This window comes from Sphaerodactylus townsendi, linkage group LG02, assembly GCF_021028975.2.
Source record: "Sphaerodactylus townsendi isolate TG3544 linkage group LG02, MPM_Stown_v2.3, whole genome shotgun sequence".
Taxonomy (NCBI): domain Eukaryota; kingdom Metazoa; phylum Chordata; class Lepidosauria; order Squamata; family Sphaerodactylidae; genus Sphaerodactylus; species Sphaerodactylus townsendi.
The window spans coordinates 160,058,148-160,083,499 of NC_059426.1; the positions used below are offsets into that span (position 1 = coordinate 160,058,148).

Consider the following 25,352-nt stretch of genomic DNA (forward strand, 5'->3'; position numbering starts at 1 on the left):
TGGCCTTCAGCAAACCTTCATAAATTAATTTGGCAATACTTCATAAAGTAAACTGGAAGTGGAATTTGGCTTGAATGTTGAAGAATCATAGAATCAAAGGCCCCTTCTGTGTTTTCAAACCACTTTCACAACTGTTTGCAAGTGGATTTTGCCATTCTGCACAGCTTCGAAGAGCATTGAAAGCAGTTTGAAAGTGCATTATTCTGCATGTGCGGAATGAGCCATAGAGTTGGAAGAGACCCCATGGTCCAACCCCCTGCGATGCAGGAACACACAATCAAAGCACTCCTGACAGATGTCCATCCAGCATCTCTTTAAAAACCTCCAAAGAAGAGGAGACTCCACCATACTCCAAGGTAGTGCATTCCACTGTCTAACAGCCCTTACTTAAGTTTAGATGGAATCTCTTTTCCTTCACCTTGAACCCATTACTCCTGATCCTAGTCTCTGGAGCAGCAGAAAACAAGCTTGCTCCCTCACCAACATGAATTCAGTATTGTATTGTATTGTATTGGAATGCTCAGCAGTAGGGCACCTTTTTTGCCTGCGAAAGATCACTGCCTTGAGCCAAGAGGAAAGGAAGGGTACAAATATTTTAATTTTTAAAATATCCTCAAGTTGATTCCCCACACTGGAAACAAGAAAGACTTCTCTACCTGAGAGCCAGGTGAGATGCTGTCAATCATAGTGAACAGTGCCGAGGTAAATGGAACAAAGGCCTGGTTCTGTTGCACAAGTAAGCTTTGTGTTTTGGGGGACCTTCTTCCAAGGACCACTTCCTCTAAACGTTTGCACCAGCCTTTACCACTTGAGGTCCCCCCTCCCCCAGCTTAGGTTCTCGAATGTTGAGTGACCACTGGGTTGGGTAGAGGGAGTGTCGTGTGTCAGTGGGGCTCTTTCAGCTGCATGTCAAGCGTCATGTGATTTAAGCATCGATTGGTTTTTATGGAAAAACAAGGGCAGGTGCGCACAGGAGAAGAGGACGTACTTGGGAAAAGCACCCAGCCTTGAAAACCTTTGCTACCACAGCACGGTAAATTATTAACCACCATGAAAGGCTCTGCCATAAAGTCGTCATGGGAACTATCTAGACGTAGCCTGGCTGATCAAAAATCCTCACGTACACAGATGAGCTTTGGTTTGATCCTCCCTGTTTCCTCGGCCATTCTCAGGTGGGAAATTGAGGTCTTTTCAAAGGCGTCTGGTGCTGCTTGCTTAGCAAGATCGTGCTAGCTGCCAGATTTTCGTGAGTGACGCGAGACGGATCGCTGGACTGTCAAAGCCATTAATGTGCCTTGAGAGCCGTGTGATGGGCTTCCACCTGCTTTTATGCACTCCTTTGTGCAATAAGGAATTGCCAGCAGAGCCGCTCCCTTCTGACATAATGCAAAAAGCATGGTTTATTTTAGGTTACTTTGCGAAACCAGGATTCAGCTTGCAGACAGTTGTTAAAATCCTGGTTTGTCTGGACAAATGGCCCTTGCTGTTCACTGCGGAGGCTGGGTTATTATCCCACTCCACACTGTTTGGAAGGCAGTGCCATGGAACAAGCCAGAAGGTCTATGTTTTGTATACCACACTGGAAACTAGCTAGGTTAAGGGACCCACTTCTAACTAGGGTTTCAATTCTTGGCTTGACATGCCCTAAGCAGGCATAGTGAGCAGAGGCGTAGCTGCAAGGGGACCGGGGGGGTGCGCGTGCACCAGGTGCACGCCCCTTTGGGGATGTGATGAGGGCGTGGTGGGGGCACAGTGGGGACAGGGCGGGGGCGTTCCAGGGTGGGACAGATGCAGAGGATGCACCAGTGCACCAGGCACCTTTCCCCCCTTGCTACCCCTCTGATAAGTGAGTAGAATGGCCCACTACATACAGAATCATTTACGAGACCATACTTTTGCATGATGTCTGATGGAGTCAGTGTCTTCATAAGCATAGCTGGTAGTTTTGAAACGCAGCAAGGAATTCTTTTCTCTTTCTCTCTTGTTTTTCTCTCTGTCTCGAGGATGAAGCCAGCAAGCAGCAGCAATGATGTCGCAATGGACACCTTAGATTTTGATCGCATGAAACAAGTGAGTTGGGGGTTTTCCCTTTCACACGTACAGATCGGAGCTATCTTTATCGATTGGGTGTGCAACATATAAGGAGCAATTCTCTTTGAATTGGGCTAACAGGGGATCTAGTTGAATTCATTTCAGTGGACTAAGTGTCAGACTGGCTAGCAAAAGGCTACTTGTAGAAACATTAGCTATCAAAACAATGGAACCGCAGCTCACTCTGGAGTCTCCAGAGCTCGGGGTGTGTATTCAGGTATTCCCAGTCTGAAAATAAGCCTGAAATTCAGCATTTGGGGGTCGACTTGGAGATATCAGAAACCACACTCCAAAAATTCAAGGAGTAATGAACATTTATCTCTGTATCATTGAAGACTTTCACAGTCAGAATAAACAGGCTGTTTATGGGAAAATCTTGTTGGTCTCTAAGCTGCCATTGGACTTAAATCTAACTGTTCTACTACAGACCAACACAGCTGCCCAGCAGAGGCGTAGGGAGGGAAGGTGGCACATGGGGCAAAACCTGCTCCAGGTGCCCCCCTGCACCCCACTTACCAGGCAGTGATGGGACTGGGCCAAGGGGTGCCCGCCGAAGGCCCTGCCAGGCTGCCCGGTCAGCCAGCAGAGGCTCCGCCAGCTGAGCGAGCTGCCTTGGGGGGTTCAGCGGGGCCCGGGGGGAAGGAGGAGGGGAGGCGATTTTCCGCCCCCCACGTGACATGAACGGCAGCCGCTCGGGGCGTTTGTTCTCAGGCGGCCCTGTGGAGGCTCCGCCTTTGCTGCCCACTGAAAGGATCAACACGTTTTCAGTGTGGTCCTGAGCTTGTTCTGTGGAAGTTGTCCTGTTATGGAATGGGCTGCTAAAGAATGCATGTGGAGTTCCTGTGCCTTTTGAAGGCATAGAAGGCAAATCCACCTGCAAAGGATTTGATGAGCGGTTCCACCAGGTGTATCGTTGAGGCAGCCATGGTTCTGTCTATCGTCTGGCCTAGCCTCCCCTGCCCTTTCCCTTTTGGCACTGGGTTGAATTGATGCCATTGGATTTTAGATTGTGTTTTTTAAGTCTGTTGTTTTATTTGACGTATGTAAAATATTGGAAGCCGCCCAGAGCCCATGAGGGAAAAGGAGGGTGGCATATAAAGTGAAATAAATAAATGGCATTCAGTCTTTCTTGCAAAAGGCACTGATTGAGTGTTTTATTGTATTTTTAATTGGTGTTTTCAATCATTTTAGCCAGTCCGGTTTTTTTATAGTTTAAAAAAATTAAAAGACGCTGTAGCACTACCAAAGTTAAGCAGCGTAGGCACCGTTTCTTGGATGAAGGGCCCCAAAGAACCCCATGTAAGAATCGGGTATGAATAGTAAATACTTTTTTAAAAAAGAGGAAGAAGACAGTTTTGATCAGTTGACTATTGTTTTGTCTTCCTAGGAAATATTGGAGGAAGTCGTAAAAGAGTTACACAAAGTAAAAGAAGAGATAATCGATGGTAAGAAGAAAAAATTAATTCCTTGTGGTTTTAAAACTGAGTCTTTCATTCCAAAAAGGGGGGGGGGGGGCTTTTTTTTTTGTTTGGAAGTGCATTATTCTGCATGTGCAGAAGGGGCCGAAGGGAATTCTGATTATAAGCTGCTTTGAGACTTCGGCCCTTTCCGCACGCGCAAAATAATGCGTTTTCAAATCACTTTCACAACTGTTTACAAGTGCATTTTACTATTCCGCACAGCTTCAAAGAGCACTGAAAGCAGTTTGAAAGTGCATTATTCTGCATGTGCGGAATGAGCCTTTGTAAGGTAGAGAAAAGTGGGGTTTAAAAACCTGCTCTTCCTCCCTTCAAGTAGATATTCCAGAAAGCCACTGTGAACACTTTTTTTCCTTCTGCTTGGTGAATCATGGTGAATGCTGAGTTGCATAGCATGACGAAAGGCGTCCGAACCTTGCATTTGATGAAAATCAGGTTCCTCACCTATGTTTATGTACCAGGTTTTGCCCAGCCTTCAGCAAACAGCCTTATTATTACCAGGAGATCACCTTTGCTTTGGTGTGCTTCCAGGATAACAGATAATACGATAGGCATGCATTTTTTTAAAAAATCCAAAACTATTATTTGTTCGCTGGTTGAATTGGAGTTCAGAACTTTACATAAAAGGGAAACAAAACAAGCCTTTCTTTGTGAATTCCCCCCCTAGTCTTTTATTATTTGTTGCCCGTGTTTGCAAATCCTTTCAGATTCCATTTCAAAAAGTCAAAGATGAATAGTTATTGGAGGCGAGCTTCATTCTCACTGCAGAAGCACAGGAAACCAGATTTGCACTGGGGCTCTACTCTGAGACTGTTCACTTCAGGAGGGAAGGACCCATCCCAGGATCAATCAACGGATGAATCAGGAATGCAGGGGGCTTGGAGTGGGATACAGCCCCCCCCTTCCTTTCGTCCTCACAAATAAGTCCATGAGAAAAGTCTCCGTGAGTGACTGGCAGGGTGGATAAAAATCAATGATTCTTTTTAAAATCAGATTTTTAAAAATTTAAATCAAATTTTTAAAATTTAAATCAGATTTTTTAATAAAATGCTTTTTGAGGGGAAAAAATCTATCTAAAGATAATTTAAATAGTTTTCTGGTTAAGAGAGTTTTTAGTCCAAAGGTTATTAATCATGAAATAAAGTTTTTAATTATGTCGCGTGAGACTGTATATTCATGTGACGTTTAAATTTTGAGGTAAATGAGTTCCATTAACCCATTCATAATGTCATGCTTTTCCTGAGGTTTCTATCAGATTTGGGGCAGTTTTTCCATCTAGAACATATTCACAGATTCCTAGTCTTGTAGTTCCCAAAACGGTGATTTTGTATCTGCAGAGATAACATGCTTCTTCATTGTAGAAATATTATAAAATAAGCAGAATTGAGAAGAAGACCTTAATCTCATTGTTCCTTTGCAAATCTATGTACACAGAATCTACCCCTTATCTTTTAAGTGCATAGTTTCAAGTACTTCATTGAAAAGAATATTGTTTGGAGTAGAACAGATCTGCAAAAGGAGCTAAGTGTGAGGAGGGTGGGGCAAGCAGTAAAAATGAATGTGAAATCTTTTGAGCAGAATACTCCACAAGTCTTGCAGTCATCTTGTGTGTTGCCTGAGGTTTATCGCATTATCCTCTCCCTGGAAGAAAAACTCTGTAATGGCAGAAGGCCATAAAAGAGACCCAGTTTGGGAATATTTTAATGACATTCGTCTACCTCTGGGTAAGGCAGGCAGGCGTGCAGAATGCAAGGACCACAACAAAGAAATATGAAGCTCGGTAGCCCAAGTGAAACTGGAGATAGTTCACCTCACAATAATTTCATAATCATCTATTTATGTATTTCTGGCAGTATAACCAAATCTGTAATTTTTGATAGAACTGTAAAACTAATCCAAACAGTTATTATTCTAAAAGTGAAACTTTCATCTGGTTGTAAATACTGACATTATACCAGCAAGAACAAATCTTTATGTAGAAAACCGTGCTTTAAATCAAATCCGCCCTGGTTATCAGGCCCAGTTCACCCAACTTCACAGCAGAGCTGGGGTTTAGAACTCAGATCTTCCAAACTCTAATCTGTCACTGTAACTACTATACATTGCTGCCTCTCATGGGATCCCATAACTGTTGGATCTCTCGAGATGAAGTCTGCATGGGCACATATTCAGAAAGTACTACCTGGAATGATGAAAAACTTATACCACGATCTCCCACCCCACTGTCTCATCACATATACCTGAATGTGGGACACCCAGCCCAGACCTCCCATTGCAGACCCTGCTTTGAAGCAAGAATGGAATCGCAGAATCTGGTGAACCTGACATTCAAGTAATGTTTGTACTTCCTCGTGAAGTACAAACATTGCCTCCGACATGGGGGAGGGGGAGGAGCCTGAGATCCCCTCTAAATGTCCCCAGAGGGTTCTGGGGCATTTTATGAACGGGATCCTTCATCTGAACTTGATTCCTTCACATCTAAGCTGGCATCACCAGTGTCTAATTTGCATATCCCCTGGGCAAGGTTCCAGTCGCATGCAAACTATCAGACTTCCTTTTTGTCCCCACCTGCCTGTGCATCCTCTCTCTGCCTATTTGCAAGCGCTCCAGCCACCTGCGATCACAGCTGCTCATGCTGCCTGCGTGCCCTTTTCTCAGGTGCGGCTAAGGAGTGCCATTGCCATGGCCACCAGGAACGCTGAGGCTTTGGTGCACCACCCAAATATTCATCTCCAGCAGTTCTAGGCAGCATGTGCTGCTGGGAGCACAGGTGATAAAGCACTCACAAGCAGGCAGTGGAAGAGTTGAGAGTGAAGGTATCAGAGAAGCAAGAAATAGCCCTGCCAGAATTCATGGGCCCTGGTAGCTGCCCCACCTGACCTCGACCTTCCAAGCAAAGGGGGCAGCAGAGCAGCAGCCAGGGACAGTGCTGTCTACTAAGAGGCAGTCGGCGGTGCAGGCAGCAGGGGAGAAGGAAAAGAATCCTTTTCTCTCCCGGAGAAGCCCATTGACTGGAATGACTTATGCCACACTTTTAGGTAGCGTAAGGGGGGCAATTCCCAGGCTGAAATTTCACTGGGAACCTGCTAAAGTCAGCTCCGTGCCAAGGAATGCCCCCCTCCAAACCAGCGCAGAGCCCAACAGCACAGAAGCAATGGTGTAGTGCAGGGGTCTGCAACCATGCTGGCAGGGGCTGATGGGAATTGTAGTCCATGAACATCTGGAGAGCCACAGGTTGCAGACCCCTGGTGTAGTGGCACCAGTGTAGGAGTCAAGCTGTTTCTGATGCGGCTCCCCCACCCTTTGGATTGCACAGTTATTCTTTGGCTCCGGATTCCAAAGTGGGCCAGCAGTCTTTAGGTTAGGTGTGAGGCTAGGACAACAACTAGCGTTAACTACAATCCTTGGCTTAAAACTCGTTTTCATTGTGGGTTTTTTTTCCCCAGCCATCAGGCAGGAGTTGAGTAGAATCAGCACAACATAATATCCACGGAGCCATCTGGAAGGTACAAAGGATGGGAAAGGCGATCGGATCATTTGCGAGCGTACCAAGAATCCCCACACGACAGTGGAAGAGGACACCTGGCGCTGTCTTTTGTTCTTAAAATCCTTTTTATTAGCAGACTCAGCAGACTTTGGAGCTTGTGCTGCTGGCTTGGAGTTGCTTCATTAAAAAAAAAGAAAAGAAAGAAAAAAAGTCTTAATCTTACAAAAGAAAATATTAAAATTTAAATTTCCGGATTTTTTAAAATCTCATCTGACAATGCACATCAGATTTGGTCAGCCTTTTTTTGTTTTTTGTATTTGCTTATTTAAATGTATGACTTTTTTTTCCTTTTTAGTACTGTAGGTAAGGAAACACGTGAACCATTCGCTTTTACTAGATGACTTCAAAGTAATTTTACTGGTAGTCTGCAATGTAAACGAAGACCCTTTTTGCCAACAGAAACCTATTAGTGGCATCGCCAGTGGAGGCTGAGACATGCCAGTTGGGCAGCCAGCAAATCCCTGGTCTCAGAGCTATCACAATATTAAAGCGGTACATCAGTGCATCACAGTATCTGTGTTCATATTGGTAATAAATTGTTCATTGTCCTTCTGGTCTTGATTATCTTTGTTTTTGTCTCCCTGCAGTGGACATAGATTCCATTGCATCAGGGTTTTATTTACCATCTGTCTCAGGGATGGCCAGTTGGCAGTCTGCAGGGTTTATACCAGGGATCCCCAATGTGGAGCCCACCGAGTACTTTTAGAAAATGAGTGGAAACAGGTAATGCAAGAAGCCCAGGAAAGCTTCTGATAGCCACTGGAGATTTGATTGGCTTTGGAGATTGTTAAAAATGTTGCTTTGGAGGTTGTTAAAAATGTTGCTTTGAAACAGCTACCACCACAGGGAAAGGATCTGTGCTATTTTATTTTAAATAGAGCAGTGGTGGCGAACCTTTGGCACTCCATATGTTATGGACTACAATTCCCATCAGCCCCTGCCAATTGGCCATGCTGGCAGGGGCTGATGGGAATTGTAGTCCATAACATATGGAGTGCCAAAGGTTCGCCACCAAGGAAATAGAGCTTGCTCCATTTATTTTAAATAGAGCTTGCTCCAGAATTGTTGAGTTATCATGCAGAAATGTTGAGTTATTATCCCTTACTGACATTGGCCTAGCCTCCTACAGCAGCTGTTTTGACCACATTGTGCCAAAATTCCAAAGGTGCCTGCAGCCGCAGAAAGATTCAAGATCATGTCAGCTACAGCAATCACATTTTGCCCTGGTGGGCCTACCAAAAATGGTTGTTTACTTGAAAGACACTAAGATTTCACACCTTCATATTTGCACATCATCTTTGGAGTTTAGCTTCCAATATTACTTTAACAAGAAGCTGATTCCTGCTGCTTTCTGGACCTGTATGTAGCAAATGGAGCGCCCCTAGAGACTGGTATTTTGTGGCCAATGTACTCCTGAAGACTGCCATCTGACGGATGTCCAGAGGTTCTTCTGGGCATATTCAAGGTTATTATTAAGGTTGTTTGCATAAGGTAGTCTTCCCAGGAATTCCAGAAATACCTCTCTATGTGATTATTTTGAGCTCTGCCTGATTTTGGGTACTTCTGGTGGTTCTTGAGATGTTTGCAAACAATATTGAGACCCCGTTCCTTAGAAAAGTTGCTGATTTCATCAAAAAGTTTTCCATTTCTTTTGAAATTATGTAGACATTTCTTCTGAGCACAACTCCCACCTCGAAGAAAAAAAAGGGGGAGGGAATCCTTGGATTTTCACTTCAGGGAAAATGTGATGCCATCTGTGTGAAACTAAGAACAGAAGTCTTGCGATGGGGCAAGAATTCTTACAGATGAATATTATGTGTACGTTAAATGCCATCAAGTTGCTTCCCGCTTATGGCGACCCTGAGAATTAATGATCTCCGAAACTGAGGAACGTGGCTCCCTTTATAGAGTCAATCCATCTCATGTTGGCGCTTTGTCTTCTCCGGCTTCCTTCAACTTTTCCTAGCATTATTGTCTGTTCCAGTGAGTCTTGTTTTCTCATTCTGTGACCAGAGTATGATGGCCTCAGTTTAGTCATTTCATTTTTTTTAGAGAGAATTCAGGCTTGAGTTGATTTAGAACCCACTGAGTGGCCTTTTTGGTGATCCATAAAAAGACAAATTAGTGATTCTACATCAGATCAATTAGCCTATGTTTGGGAGGTGGGCGGGGGGGGAGCCTGTGCCTTTTGGGGAGGTGGGCGGGGTGCTCAGTGGCAGAACTCATGCCTTGCCTGCAGGTCCCAAGTTCAGTCCTTGGCCATTTGGGTAACATGTTTCTTAAAATCTGCTTAAGATCCTGGAGAACAGCTATCATTCAGGCAGCACTGGAATGGACTCTGGATGAGGCAGCTTTCTAGCCCAAATATAACCTAGGGCATTATTAATGTTCAACGCTTTACAGCTGATTTCAAAACCACAGTGGAGACATCTACGACTGATGAAAGGCAAACGATATCCACAGCACATCTGAGCTAGTAGCCTTCATTGGTGCTAGTAATCACTGGCGATGAAACAAGATGGCAGCAGTGCCTCGTGGGTTAGCCAACTTTTGATTACAGTGGCTCTAGGAAGAATACCTCACTGACCTGCTATGCTACTTCTGTTCCTTTTCTGCTGCCACCACTCAGAGGAGCTGTGGCTCAGTGGAAGAGCACCTGTTTGGCATGCAAAAGTTCCCAGGTTCAATCCCCGCCTTCTTCACTTAAAAATATGAGGTTGTAATTGATGTCAAAGACTTCTGAAAGCATGGAGAGTCTCTGCCAGTCAGAGTAAGCAATGCTAACCTCGATAGGGTGATGGTCGGACTTTCCATAAGGCAGTTTCGTATGTTAAAATTGTAGGCCTGGCTGTGGAGTTTCAGCCTCACTGACCCTTGTTTGAAAGGCCCAGTTCCCCTCGTATGTGGGTAATAAGATGTGAGACCATTAGAATATCCTCTTAAATGATTTTGTTCAAAAGCTGTTTATTTGAAGACCAAAAATACAAAAATATTTGAAGACCAAAACTCCTATTACTATTTATTTATTTATTTATAATCAATTTTATATACCGCCCCTCCCCCGAAGGGCTCTGGGCGGTGAACATCATAAAACCAAACCATCACATTAAAACCCAGTTAAAACAGCGAATGAAACAAATTTACAGCAGCGTCCAGCATAAAACTTCATACAATATAATAAACCTATTAATCTGTTGAGCTTCTTTACACATAAAGTCTGCTTTACACAGAAAGGTCATCTGTTTGGAGAGGAGACGTCTGAGGGGGGGATATGATTGAAGTCTACAAAATTATGCATGGGATAGAAAATGTTGACAGAGAGACATTTTTCTCTCTTTCTCACAATACTAGAACCAGGGGGCATTCATTGAAAATGCTGGGGGGAAGAATTAGGACTAATAAAAGGAAACACTTCTTCACGTAACGTGTGATTGGTGTTTGGAATATGCTGCCACAGGAGGTGGTGATGGCCACTATCCTGAAAAGCTTTAAAAAGGGCTTGGACAGATTTATGGAGGAGAAGTCGATCTATGGCTTGATCCTCCTTGATCTGAGATTGCAAATGCCTTAGCAGACCAGGTGCTCAGGAGCAGCAGAAGGCCATTGCTTTCACATCCTGCACATGAGCTCCCAAAGGCACCTGGTGGGCCACTGCAAGTAGCAGAGTGCTAGACTAGATGGTCTCTGGTCTGATCCAGCTGGCTTGTTCTTATGTTCTTATGTCTGTTTTTAACCACTTCTGTTCCCTACGATTTAACGTTTTAAAAGACCCCTTCCTTGACTAACATCCTAAACTTCATTATTTGGTTCTCTTCAGTCCTAGGTGGCAAATACTGCTGCATTCTCAACTGCCTCTCCTTCCTCAAAATTTTAAAATTAATTTAAATTTTAAAAAAATTAAAAAGACTCTTCATTGGTTTACAGGGTTAGCCTAACCCTGTTCTTTTCTGACCAATACAAACCTGTTTTACAATTTCAAATAAGAACTCGAGATTCACTCATAATACACCTACTAAAGAAAAATTAAGTGCATGTTTTAAAACATGTGCTGAACTGTACAACAAAGTAACTATCACAGCACCACCGGACAGGACTTTCATAGATGTGGGTAATCCTGTTGTGGCTAATTGCTTACTCAATACATCTTATTGTAAGGAATGCCACATGGTTATTTGTTGCGCTAGTGCAAGTTGACAGCACAGAATCTACTTCATAAACGTCATTGGGCGACAACATTTCTGTTTTCAGAGAGAAAATTCTATTCGATCTCCCTGCACTATTCATAAAGGTAGACTTCTAGTCTTCTTCCTCCTCTGTAATTTTTCCTCTGAACTAAAAGGCCCCCAATTCTTAACGGGAAAGCATTACATCCTTTTGATCACATTCTTTCCTGCTCTATAAGGTGAAGACAAAATCTATTCCACCTACACGTATCTTTTTAAAAAGACAATATTAGCTTGAAAAAGTACTTCTGACCGGCTTCATTATAACATTTCTTCACATTTTGGATTACCGAAAACCCATGAAATCAGAAACATTACATCAGCTGTCGGCAAGCTCCGTTCATAAAATACAGCTGCCGCCTTAAGAGGCTGGGGGCACATCGAAATGTTTAAACGAAACTTTGCCATCGTGTCTTTCAAGACTCTTTGCTGGCTTGTATATTCTCTTAACCCTTGCGTAAGGGCCAATGGTCTTATCAAAAATGAAGTCCCACAGAACTCGAACCCACGACTGATGCTGAGGCAGCGCGTCATAATATTCTGCAGCTATCTTCTTTACCTGCAAAAAGGAAAGATAACACCTTGGCAAGCATTCTCTTATTTGTGGGATCTGTCTATTTTAAGGTTACTGCATACCTCTTATGCATAAAAATGATACTAGGCTGGCACCCATCTTCCATGGACAGAAAGCTCAGGTCTTCCTGGGTTTCCCTTTCTCCCAGCAGTCTCCCCCCCGCCCCACACACACACATGCACATACAGAGCCCCCCCCCCCCCAAATTCTGCTGATGAAATCAGAGAGGTTTTCCAAAACAAAATACTGCATACAACATGAGTGGGGCAGGGACTTGCAGGAAGAAGGGGAATTGGATGCAATCACCTCCACTTTAAAAGAACGGAGGAGGGGAGAGCTGCTTCAGGAAGGGATTAATGAAGGGAAATGTTCTGTGAACTCCTTCAATTTGTACAGGCTTGGAGCCAACTCATGATGTGAAAATCCTGGACAGGGGGACTCTGCCACAAGGAGAACAAATCTGGGGGAAACTGTATGTACTTTTTAATGTTTATGTAGAACAGGTGAGGTTAAGTGGTACAGGAGGAGCCTCTTGTTTGTTCACAGGGTTGGATCTTGGCTAAACTTTCCATCTGTGGAAGGAACCCTATGAGGGCCGCCTGCACCAACAAGAACAGTGAATCCAACCCACAGTTCTGATATTTTGTAATCCACGGCTGATGGGTTGTGGACCTACTGCCTGTTTTTCACTACTGTTGTGAATACATTCTGTTCAAGTGTAGTGCAGTGAATACAGAGTTCAGAATGGGATGGTCCATCCGTCCCCCACCCCCTAAAAAGAAACCTCCTGTATTGGATCCCTGCTGGGTGTCTGTGTGGCCTTTTGGACTGGGGCATTAAAAAAAAATAGCACACTGTCACTTTACAACCCCATCCTCAAACACCAAATCTGAAGATACCTTTTTTTGTGTGACAAAGTCAGCTGGATGTTTTGGTTCTGTTTGTAGCAAAAAAAATTATTACACAAAAGCAGGAAGAGAATCGGTAGCAAATCCCTTTTCTCTCGTCATGTGCTACATTTGAGGATCGCTCTTGGGAAAGCATAGATCTACACACCAGCTTTGTAACAGTGAACTGATATGGGATCTGACTGCCAAATAATAACTTTCCTCTCACTGGAGCCCCTTCTGCACATGCAGAATAATGCACTTTCAACCCACTTTCAATGCACTTTGCATCTGTGCGGAATAGCAAAATCCACTTGCAAACAATTGTGAAAGTGGATTGAAAGTGCATTATTCTGCATGTGCGGAAGGGGCCTGGGTGTCATAGAGTTGAAAGGGACCACACAGGCCATCTAGTCCAACCCGTTGCTCAATTCAGGATCAGCCTAGAACATCCCTGAGAAGTGTTGGTCCTGCTGCTGACTGAAGACTGCCAATGATGGGGAGCTTCCCTATGCAGCCTGTCCCACTGTTGACTGCTCTCACTGTAAACATTTTTGCTAATGTATTATCAAAGGCTTTCATGGCTGGATTCAACTGGTTGTGGTGGGTTTTCCGGGCTGTGTGGCCGTGGGCTGGTAGATCAGCGTGTAACAGACTTCTCTCTGTGATACACCTCTGAAGATCCCAGCCACAAATTGTAGGCGAAACGTTAGGAACAAGATCTACCAGACCACGGCCACACAGCCCGGAAAACCCACCACCACAATTTTCCTAATGTCCACCTGGTCGCTTTCCACCTGTGATTTATATCCATTACGTCCTTTCCATTCACCTTCTCACCTCCTTTGCCCTGTGCGTGTGATTCATGATTTAATTTGGTACATTGCTTAAACATGATTCATAAGAGAGAAACAGCAGCTACAGAAGCAAAGCAGGATGTAAATGTTTTAATTCATTAATTTTCACCCCACGGAGGACCCAAAGTAGTTTTCAGCATTGCGTTCCCCTCCTCCACTTTCAGAAGAAGAAGAAAAAGAAGAAGAGTTTGGATTTATATCCCCCCTTTCTCTCCTGCAGGAGACTCAAGGGGGTTTACAATCTCCTTGCCCTTCCCCCCTCACAACAAACACCCTGTGAGGTGGGTGGGGCTGAGAGAGCTCTGAGAAGCTGTGACTAGCCCAAGGTCACCCAGCTGGCGTGTGTGGGAGTGTACAGGCTAATCTGAATTCCCCAGATAAGCCTCCACAGCTCAGGTGGCAGAGCTGGGAATCAAACCCAGTTCCTCCAGATTAGTTACACGAGCTCTTAACCTCCTACGCCACTGCTGCTCCACACTGCTTCACTCACAACAACCCTGTGAAGTAGGTCTGGCTGAAAGTGGGCTACTGGCCCGATGTCACAGAGCAAATTTCCATGGTGGAGTGAAGATCTGGACCTGGTTCCTGAAGTGAAGATTTGAACCTGGGACCCCCTAATCCAACATGCTACCTGCTAGGCCATGCTGCCTAGCTCTTGTCAGCTTTCTGTTCTGGCTAGACTGAAAAGAACACGGCTTTCCAAAGGTGATCCAAACACAAATTTTAAGACCGTATTTGCATTCTCTAGGAAAAGCCTGATCCTCAAACACCAGACTTTTTATTATTATTATTATTGTAGATTTCATATTTGCCAGATCTTTAGCTGGTTATTGGCCTTTCATTACAATTTGAGCCTCACTCAGAGGCCTAGGAAGTTGTAATGTATCGGCGTAGTATTCGTGCGGATCCCAGCAGGGCTGCCTTCTGAATTTGACAGATGTCAATTTTGTCAATTCGAAGATGTTTCAAGTGCTGCCCTAGTGTTTTCGGCCCAGCGTGCCGATTACCACTGGAACGACCTCAGCTGGTTTGTGCCATAGACGCTGAAGCTCGATTTTCAAATTGTGATGATTATTATTATTCTCCTTTCCTTTTGTTACAGAGTTTGACTAAACTGGCCAAAATGCTCAAATCAACTGAAGTTAAAACCTAAGCCACTGTTGCTGTGCTCGCTGTCTGTTGCTTGGTGATGAGGAAGAAAGGGGAAAGAGAGAGAGAAAACACAGCTCCCTGGACTCCACACTATTTTTTATCTGATATGACAGACTTAAAACAAATACCCTTAAACAAACAGGAAACAAAGGATGATACTGTCACTAGTATCGGTCAATAAGTAGCAGCCTCTAGGCCCGTGATGGCAAACCTTTGGCACTCCAGATGTTATGGACTACAATTCCCATCAGCCCCTTCCAGCATGGCCAATTGGCCATGCTGGCAGGGGCTGGTGGGAGTTGTAGTCCATAACATCTGGAGTGCCAAAGGTTCGCCACCACTGCAGTCTAGGCAAACTAACTATACCACAAGACTTAGCCACTTCTTATACATGAGCAAGCCTCGTTCAGCTGGAAGCCGTCCCTGGTAAAAAGTTGTGGCTTAGCAAAGGACAGGTTTCCCATAAGCCCTAGCAGAGGAGGAAGTCTTCTTCGTTCTCCTTGCAACTGGCCAGGCTCACTCCCTCCACCCAAAATAGGTGCTGCCCACGGCTTGCCTTCCTGATTGCTGAACTCAGGTCTGGCCGACTGGAAACCTGACCCCATGTTGTATAGTGGTGAAGATCAATGGCCAAGTTTTATTCCTGGCTCCTCCACATGAAGCCTGCTGGTCACAGTTCGCTCTGAACGCTCTCAGCCCCAACTACCTCACAAGGTGTCTGTTGTGGGGAGAGGAAGGGAATTGTAAGCCACATTGACAGTAGAGAAAACAAGGTGTAAAAACCAATTCTTCTGGCAGGTTTTGCACCTGTTCCCTCCTTGACACAGTTTCTCCTCAACTGTGATCTGGGGGGCTACAAGTCTTTGATGGATTTGAATGCATTTGTGCTCTCCCAAGACACACTCCTGGGCCTTTTATCTCATCTGCCTCAACACTGTGGAAGGTTGTGCTGGCTTGTAGTCACCCTATTTCACAGCTCTTTCTTTATGCCTGGGAGTTACTGAAGGTCCCTTATCAGACGGAAGTGTTTCAAGGAAAGGACAGCAACATATTTCAGGAATGAAGCTTAGCAGGATACAGTTTTGAATCCCCACTCTACCATGGAAGTTTGCTGGGTGATCTTGATCCACTCATATGCTTTCATTCTAACCTACCTCACAGGACTGTTGTGAAAATAAGAGCTGCTCTGGGTCCCCATTGGGGAGAAAGTTGGCGCAGCAAGGAAAAAAACAAAGAAATCAACCATGTCCGTTTAATTCCATCCATGCTACAAAACTGTTGCAGAACAGACTTTATCTGTGTTCCTCTAAGTCAGGGGTGGGCAATTATTTTTTCCATGGGGCCACATAAGAAACAGAAAATATTGTGGAGGGCCGGGCCAAAAGGCTGAACTCAATTCTGCATAATAGGGGCTGATAAGTGACAGACAAGTGCACAGATCAACTTGGAATCAGTGGCAACAGTTCTGCATACAACACTATTTGGCACAAAGAATCACAGGCTTAACCTACCTGCATAGTTGTCCACTGTGACAATCAAGCAAGTGGGGAGACTCAAGTCCCTTGACCTACTTTTTTCATCGACTGGTGCTTTTGAAAGCCCCGCAGAAGCCGGTAGCCAAGGCATCCGGCTTCTGCGGGGCTTTCAAAGGCACCTCGCTCCCCAGCAAGGCAGGGGGGCCGGTCAGGGTCATCCGGCGGGCCGGATGTGGCCCGTGGGCCGTATAATGCCCAGGTCTGCTCTAAGTAAACACCACCTTTAGAAACCAGGGTGGATAAATCAATTTCCCATCCTTTCTAGCCCTGACATTTCAGAATTATTTGAACAGAAGGAATTTTCCTTTCCATCACTTCAACACTGACCTGCATTAGAGTATGACTTATTCGTTCCGGAAAAGAATTAACCCGCTGTCCAAAGTGACAAGGTTTCTCAACAAAAGCAAACACTGTGAAGCATACCGCCTTTTAAGCAGCAAAATAAAAGCTACACCTTTCTTAAAATCCAAGCACAGGATCTGCTTCTTGCCACTGAGTTGTCAATCAATGTGAACAGGCAGCCAGCAGGCCTCATTGGCTAAAACGCTGACCTAATACTTGCGAGACGTGTTCAAATCCCCAGTTGGCGGCCAAGGTCCTGAAGTCTAACCTATTTCATAAGATTCTTGTGAGGATAAAATGGAGGTGGGGCAATGAACCATGTACAGTATTTTAAGTTGAGCTCCTGGGATGGAAGTCAGGGTGGGAGGGAAATCACACAGATAAAATCTGTTCACCCAAATACACTTTAACTATACAGGTACACAGCATGTAGAAAACCACTCACCTTTGACTGTAGAAGCAGGAAGTTTTAAACAAATTTTAGACAAAGTCAAGGGAAAGACTGTGCAACCAATTCTGTTACTTGCTGGCAGAACATTTATGTAGGAAATGTCTGTGCTGACCATTCAGAGTCCTGCCTGAGGCAGCTTACAGTGAAAACACACTATAACAAATGAAATGAACCAGTGTAGAGCTATTCTCTTTCCTACCTGCACTGAGATGGCATGTTCAAAAAAAGCATACCCTGAATATGAATTCACTCAACAGCGGCTGCTGCCCTGGCATCAGCTCCCCTTCTGTGGACTGCAGGAACACCAAGCCAACACTTAAATTTTTCTGCATACCAATCAGAGAGCCAGTTTCATGTAAATCCTGGCCCAAGAATTATTTAAGGAGACTCTTTTTTGGTTAGACGATTGTGTTTGATGGCCACGGCATAATATTGATTCCCCTTCCTCTTTTATATATGAAAACATCCTTCATACAGGTCTGAAAAGAATGATTGGCTTGGATCCTGCCTAAAATTCCCTCAGATGGAAAAGAGTTCTGTCCACAGAGGGCAACTTCCTCACTTCCAGCGTGAGGCAGTGGTTAAGAGCAGGTGCACACTAATCGGAGAACCAGGCCTGCCACCTGAGCTGTGGAGGCTTATCTGGAGAACCAGATTAGCTTGTGCACTTCAACACAGGCCAGCTGGGTGACCTTGGGCTAGTCACAGTTCTTTGGAACTCTCTCAGCCCCACCCACCTCACCAGGTGTTTGTTATGGAGGGGGGAAGGGAAAGGAGATTGTAAGCTCCTTTGAATTTCCTTACAGGAGAGAAAGGGGGGATATAAACCTTGTCTTCTCTTCTTCTCTTCTTCCCCCTCCACTCCTGCTACAGTCTAAAATTCCCTCCAAAACATGGATCCTGTTGAACGGCCACAACAAAGAAAATCCCTCCCTGCCCTGTTGCACACATGGAAATTGTAGGCAGGTCCCTTTCAGTAGATGAGGATGAGCCGCCTGGTGAATGGATAGCATCTGTTCGTAACTACATAGGCCCCTTCCGCACACGCAAAATAATGCGTTTTCAAACCACTTTCACAACTGTTTGCAAGTGGATTTTGCCATTCCGCACAGCTTCAAAGAGCACTGAAAGCAGTTTGAAAGTGCATTATTCTGCATGTGCGGAATGAGCCCTAGTTTAAATCAGTTTTGATTCTGTTCTCTCTGCCTGCTACCTTCAAGAATAGGGGATATTAACATTTAGGAAACTGTTCTCCAATGAGAAACATACCACGGGTCTTACAGAAGTGGTGAGGATCAAATTCTTAGGCTTACCATTGGCAATTTGTGCCCTGGAATGCTTGGGAAATCATGGTGTTCCATATGATAGCCGACATTAAAGGTGAACCAGTTGAGAGATCCGTAGTATGAATATGTTTCATACCCTTTCAGGAACATGTAATGCTCCGCGATGAAGTGTCCAGATATCGGATGCAGGCCTGTACAGAGTATCGTCCCTGCGACCAAATAAACCAGAGGCTTCAAACCCCATAGCTGGTAGATGATGAAGTCGGCCAAAAACTGCACCAAAGCGTTATATATTTCCATTGGAGTCACGGCCCTTGGGTATGTGCAAACAGGTCGGAAGGCATAAAAAATGGGCTGCAGGATGACCCAGATGAGTTTTCGAAACGGGGTACAAAAAAACCAGCCCTCAAAGTCAGTGGGAATGTCTGTGTCCAGAATGTGCCCTCCAAGGTATCGATGGTGGTCGATGTGGTACTTCTTGAAGGAAGCCGAGTAGGGAACTCCAATGGGCAAGTTGGCAAAGACTGCAAACCATCGGTTCCATTTTGGCCACTTATTGCCAAAGGGGACATTGTGTGAGATGTCGTGAATTGCCAGTGTCATGGAGTGGTTAATGCAGCCCCCGAAAACGTATGCCCAGAAGAAAATCCATTTCCAGGGCAAATCTTTCACAAGGTAACAAGCTAGGAGTTGTGTGAGTACCATTCCACTCACAATCCATTTGAAATTGGGATCTGGTACCATCAGAGACTTGATGGATGGATACTTTGCTGGGGAAAGAAGACCAAAAACAGGTTAAAATTCAGTTATAAAAACATGTTGATCCAATTATACAGTTGTGAGCTATAAGACCATCTAATTCATAGGTGTCAAATTCGCCACCCTCTAGATGTTATGGACTATAGTTCCCATCATCCCCTGCCAGCATGATGCTGGCAGGGGATGATGGGAACTGTAGTCCATAACATCTGGAGGGGCACAAGTTTGACACCTGTGATAATTCAATTACTATAAGATTCCACATAAAGTGTCAGAAGCAGAGAAGTTTCCCTGAGGTAAAGTACTTGCTGCAAGCAATTCCCTCAAAGACTATTTGACCTCTATGATTTGCAAAGTGGCAGCAATTGAATTGCCTAAGCACTTGGACAATACACACAACCTGAGGTGAATAACCAAACTTGATACTCCAGAAGGTTTGTTCATTTGAGCATGAGAACACATAAAGCGGCCTCGTATTGAATCAGATTATTGGTCAGTATCACCTACTCTGGAGTCTTAAATGTTTCATGCCACAGTTTCGCGGAGATGGTGATGATTGAATCGGGAGTTGTTTCATATCAAACATCCGCTGTATCACTGAGCAACTGCCTCTCCCTACCTGTTTGCTTTTCACAAAAGAATTCAAGCCCAACCTGGAAACTATATTCATTAATTCTGTCATCACAGAGGTAGCTGCAAAACACTGTCATTGTACTTGAATCAGATAAGCAAACACAATATCCTTGAAGGTCTGCTGTGGGGTCCAGATCACCAGAAATTTGCAGTTACTACTGGCCAGCGGTCTCATATTGGTCTCCAAACACTTCTCTACTTTACAACATCTTTCACACTACAACACTTTACAATCATTGTTTACTATGGGGGTTAAAAAGATAAAGCTCCTCAAAGGGCAGAAAAAAGGGGTTTTCCCACAAAAAAATTGAAAATTGGGGGGAGTTCAAAACAACACCAAAATATGGTTGTGGTGGGTTTTCTGGGCTGTGTGGACGTAGTCTGGTGGATCTTGCTCCTAATGTTTTGCCTGGATCTGTGGCTGGCATCTTTAGAAGTGTATCACAGAGGGAAGTCTGTCACATGCTGTTAAAAAGTCACAGCCCTCGTTTGCAAGACTTGAGCAAGATTGTTATCACTAGGATGCTGTGGGTTTTCTGGGTTTTATGGCCGCGTTCCAGTGGTATTTTCTCCTGGCATTTCACCTGCAGCCACAGATGAAATCGAAACGCCTGCAGATAATACCACTGGAACGCGGCCATGGAACACAGCCATAGATCACGGAAAAACCCACAACATCCTAGTGATTGCAGCCATGAAAGTCTTCAACAAAACAAAGATTGTTATCAGTAGAGCATTTTGGAGCGCACTGATTCATAGGGTTGCTGTAATTAGAAGCAACATGATGGCACATAACACACACACAACACTATTGAAGAGTTCAAGGTTTGATTTTAAAACTGAAGTTGATATCCAAACATGCTGCTAGTTCACTTGTGATAAAATATTGATTTACCCCTCTAGTGCAAGACTGGGGGCATTTTCATGCAGACTTTCCCCACCACCACTTTTGACCTCATAATGCTTCAGTTTACCCCCCGATTTCTGCACGTTTCTGCTTTTGCTGTCATTCCTGGGGGGAAAGGGGTGCGGTTCTGGTTCTTTTGAAACTGATTTTACACCAGCCTTGTTCTGGAAGCTGATTTTGAGTAGTTTTTTCCTTGTGCGTAATGTTTCGTTGCCTTGCCTGCTCCCGCCTTCCTCCAGCCTTCTTCCCAGTTATTAGAATTTCTTCATTTTCAGACCATCTCCTTCTCTCCCTACTCTGAAGACGAGTGGTTCACCGCTTCTTTTAAAACCCTGAAATAGGTATATCAATATAGCATTGTAATAATCATTTAAGCAGGGTCTCTAGATTCCCAGATTTCTTTTTTTTAAAGCAAAAAAGAAACTCTTTGGCCTCTTCCTACAGAGATATAGGAAAAAAGGCATATCTCTATGAGGGAAACGGACAGAGACTAACTTTCTAAATGAAAGCTGGGGATTCAGATAACCTGCTCAGCCTATTTTTACGGTGCTCCGGCTATAAATCGATATTTTAGGGGGGGGTTTAACAGTAAAAGGGGGGGTTATGATGCCACCAACTAATCCACTGACAACCAGAGGCGTAACAAGGGGGGAAAGCGCCAGGTGAACTGGTGCATCCTCCGCCCCTGCCATGCCACGCCCCCGCCACGCCCCAGAATGCCCCATCACACCCCAGAACGCCCTTGCCACACCCCCACAGGGGCACACGCCCGGTGCATTGTGCACCCCCACAGTCCCCTTGGAGCTACACCTCTGCTGACAACAGCACTTTCCCTTGAAAAGCCTCATTATTGGAGGCACGTGTGAAAGGAAATAAACTAACTCTACTACTGTCAAAATGTACTGGGAAGACAAAGGTGCAAAATAGATGTCTTCAATAATCCCAAAAAAGTCAGGAAAAACTGAAAAAGTCACTATGGAGGGCTTCTTTCAGGTTTTTTTGAAATGTCTGGGTCTATTAAACACAAATCCAAAAAACACTGATAATTTCCCCCACCCCACCTTCCCTAGTTGTGACAACTCTGAAACAGAACCTTTTTCATGCACTGAAGGGTTATATAAAAGTTCCAAGCATTGAAAAGGGGGGCAGTGAAATTAAATGGCAGAGAGGTCGATCCATGTCTACTAGCCACAATGTCTAAAGCAGGGGTGTCCAACTCTGGCGCTTCAGATGTTCATGAACTACAATTGCCATCAGTCCCTGCAGGCATGGCCAATTGGAAACTGTAATCCATGAACATCTGAAGAGTTGGACACCTCTGGTCTAAAGGGATACACATCCAGAAGCAATAATTTCAGCTGTGACCAGTTTTCTCTACGGCTGTTTCCACACAGTGGCAGAAACGCACCTCCACCAGTATAAATTATGCCAGTGGAGGCTCGGGGACTGCTCGCACAGTAGCGTGCAAGCAGCCCCAAAGATCTGCTGAATGGGAGAGGCAGCTCCACACAGAGCTGCCTCTGGTTTGGCCCTCCAGAGCAGTGCTGGATGGGAAGGTCAGTGGAGGGGACGGGAAAAGCAGCATCTTCCTGCCAGTGCTGTTTGCACCGCGCCAGCGGGAAGACGCCGCTTTTCAAAAATCTCACTCAACGAACGAGGTTTGAAAGCAGCACCTTTGTGCCACTCGGGGCCGGCAGGGGCTGGCATGCAGCAACGCCTCCTGTGCGAACAGCACCCCAGGGACGATGTTTTCACCATCCCTAGGGCGCCGTTATTTGCCCATGCGGAAACAACCTCTATCTTTCTCCCTCCATGTGTTATCAATAGCTACTGTGTTAAACCAAGACTGGATGAAGGAAAAACTACTTCTTTGTATCTTGAAGAAGTAAGCTGAGATTCACAAAAGCTCATACCCTGCTAGAAATTCTGATGGGCCCCTTCCGCACACGCAAAATAATGCGTTTTCAAACCACTTTCACAACTGTTTACAAGTGGATTTTGCTATTCCGCACAGCTTCAAAGAGCACTGAAAGCAGTTTGAAAGTGCATTATTCTGCATGTGCGGAAGGAGCCTTAGTCTTTAAGGCGCTAGTGGACTCTTGTTCTTGTACAAGTACTTTTTGTAGTGAGCTAACCACTCTATCAAGTCCACATCCAAAAGGAACAAATCTTTTTATTTTTCGATTTATATCCCACCCTTCCTAATAGGGCTTAGGGTGGCAAACATCATATAAAACAATTAAAACAATACACCAACCACATTGATTAAAACTATAGCAGCAAACACCAAAACAATAAAAGATGGCAATAAAACCCCCATAATAATAGGCACCCAAGGGAGGGCGCGATGTTCCGATCAGACCGGCTGGCAAGATATAAAAGCCTGGTGGAAGAGCTCGGTCTTACAGGCCCTGTAGAACTCACCAATATCCAGAGGTGGGATCCAGCAGGTTCTCACAGGTTCCCGAGAGTAGGTTACTAATGATTTGTGTGTGCCGAGAGGGGGTTACTAATTGGTGATTTTTGCCTTAGTTATGCCCCTCCTCTCAGCAGTAGCACACAGAACTTGAAGCAGTCTGGCAGGAGGTGCACCGGCATGCGTGGCAGCCTGCGCCTGCGCACTTGTTTCCTGCCCAAGGACCGGCGCAGGGGCTGCATCCTTGCCCCAGCCCCGCCCAGTAATGCCCCGCCCCCAGAATGCCCGCCCCCGCCCCCGTCGTGCCCCGCCCAGCCACATTGGCGCTACACCACAGTTTGAATCCCACCACCATGGGAACCTGTTACTAAAATTTTTGGATCCCACCACTGCGAATATCCCTCAGGGCCCTGATCTCAGCTGGGAGCTCATTCCACCGGGTGGGGGCCAGGGCTGACAATTTGCCCTCAAGATGCAAGCCATTGCACTGGGCACTCCAAGAGGGGGTCTCAACAATGGGCAAGCAGGTCACCGGTCCTGGGCTCCATGCTGGATGTGTGTGTGTGAATACCTATATATCCACCCACCCTCAACAAAGAAGGAAAAAGAAGAAGAGCAGGTTCCTGCCTCTGGTCATGCCCATGCTGTTCTGTACATAGGCTACGCTGCTTATTAGCAGCAGTGGCTAACTGCCCTGCACCAAAATCGGCAATTCCCCTACAGCAGATGCTTTGGTAACAAGTTGTCCCTGGTACATTTTAATTTATTTATTTATTGCATTTATATACTGCCAATCCCCTGGAGGTCTCAAGATGGCTATCTGATGAGTCCCTTCCGCACACGCAAAATAATGAGTTTTCAAACCACTTTCACAATTGTTTGCAAGTGGATTTTGCTATTCTGCACAGCTTCAAAGAGCACTGAAAGCAGTTTGAAAGTGCATTATTCTGCATGTGCGGAATGAGCCATAGAGTTGGAAGAGTGGCCAAGTGGCCCCGTTCAAATGAGAGAGAGAAATACAGGGGGGAGCATGTTTTCTTGGCTGCGGTGATTAGGGTAGAGAACTCTCTACCCAATAGTTGACCTTTTAATTTTCTATAAGCTTCTGAATAGGACAAAGGGCAAAGTGAATCCACTGACAGTCCAATAGAGGTCATTTTTTCTTCAATTATGGAAAACCAGGGGTTGGAATGGGTGTCAGAGAGCAGACGGTGGACCAGGGAATTACAGTCCAAGAGAAAATGAATTTGCAGCCAGAATCTAAAAGCCCTCAGCCAAGCGGCTGTTTTCAAGGAGTTTTGACCTAACTCCACACAAAGGGCTACATGGGATACGCAATTTGGGGATTAGCTCCCATTGGAAACAATGGGGGATGGGGCACCCCCTTTGGGAGTCCATAACTTTGGACTCCTTGAACCAAACCTCACCAAACTTGGGGGTAGCAGAAGGACAGTCTCCTGATGATACACTGAAATTTTGGTGCTGATATGTCTAAAAATGCACCCCCTGCACGCACCAATGTCCTGGTGCAAAAAGAATTTGGTTGTGGTGGAGTGGCCGCCCGTGGGGGGAGGGGGCATCCAACTCAGGTTTTGCCCAGGGCTACAGTTTGCCTCGTTACGCCCCTGTTCCTCAGGGCCCTGATCTCAGCTGGGAGTTCATTCCACCGGGTGGGGGCCAGGGCTGACAATTTGCCCTCAAGATGCAAGCCATTGCACTGGGCACTCCAAGAGGGGGTCTCAACAATGGGCAAGCAGGTCACCTGTCCTGGGCTCCATGCTGGATGTGTGTGTGTGAATACCTATATATCCACCCACCCTCAACAAAGAAGGAAAAAGAAGAAGAGCAGGTTCCTGCCTCTGGTCATGCCCATGCTGTTCTGTACATAGGCTAGGCTGCTTATTGGCAGCAGTGGCTAACTGCCCCGCACCAAAATCGGCAATTCTGGTGCACCGGCGCGATCCCCTGGGAGATGCCGGTGTGGGAGAGGTCTCGCGTGCTATGGGAGAGGCCGGACGCACGGCGGCAGGAGGGTGGGGGGGCTTGGACGGGTGCAGCGGTGCCTGTACAAGCCCCACCCCTGAGCACAAAGGGGGCGTGGGGGCAACCAGAGCAAGTGTTGTTCCCGGACGCCTCTCCCCCCACCCCATACTCCTCCAATAGGAAGACAGTCAAGGTTGTGATTCAAATCAGGCAAATGCATTCCTGGAAACT

The 25,352-nt window shown here is 45.4% G+C and overlaps 2 protein-coding genes and 1 long non-coding RNA gene across 8 annotated transcripts in view; 1 reads left to right on the forward strand and 2 right to left on the reverse strand.

Moving 5' to 3' along the window:
* The window catches only part of EVL (Enah/Vasp-like), a 225,227-nt gene extending 217,563 nt beyond the window's left edge, over window positions 1-7,664 (forward strand). For all 6 annotated transcript variants that reach the window (XM_048485386.1, XM_048485384.1, XM_048485382.1 and 3 more), the window contains 3 exons: window positions 2,004-2,070; window positions 3,479-3,536; window positions 7,016-7,664. In XM_048485386.1, the coding sequence (XP_048341343.1) occupies window positions 2,004-2,070; window positions 3,479-3,536; window positions 7,016-7,053 (163 nt within the window). In that variant the 3' untranslated portion in view covers window positions 7,054-7,664. The remainder of the gene's footprint in view (window positions 1-2,003; window positions 2,071-3,478; window positions 3,537-7,015) is intronic.
* A 2,399-nt stretch (window positions 7,665-10,063) lies between these two features.
* Window positions 10,064-10,468, reverse strand: LOC125425760. Its single transcript, XR_007243441.1, has 2 exons — window positions 10,300-10,468; window positions 10,064-10,131 (listed from the first exon to the last, which is right to left on the reverse strand). It is a non-coding gene; the product is annotated as an uncharacterized LOC125425760 (long non-coding RNA).
* Window positions 10,469-10,720: 252 nt separating this feature from the next.
* The window catches only part of DEGS2 (delta 4-desaturase, sphingolipid 2), a 30,163-nt gene continuing 15,531 nt past the window's right edge, over window positions 10,721-25,352 (reverse strand). The window contains exons 2-3 of the mRNA XM_048483348.1: window positions 18,451-19,193; window positions 10,721-11,898 (exon numbers count right to left, since the gene is read on the reverse strand). Of these exons, the coding sequence (XP_048339305.1) occupies window positions 11,701-11,898; window positions 18,451-19,193 (941 nt within the window). The 3' untranslated portion in view covers window positions 10,721-11,700. The remainder of the gene's footprint in view (window positions 11,899-18,450; window positions 19,194-25,352) is intronic.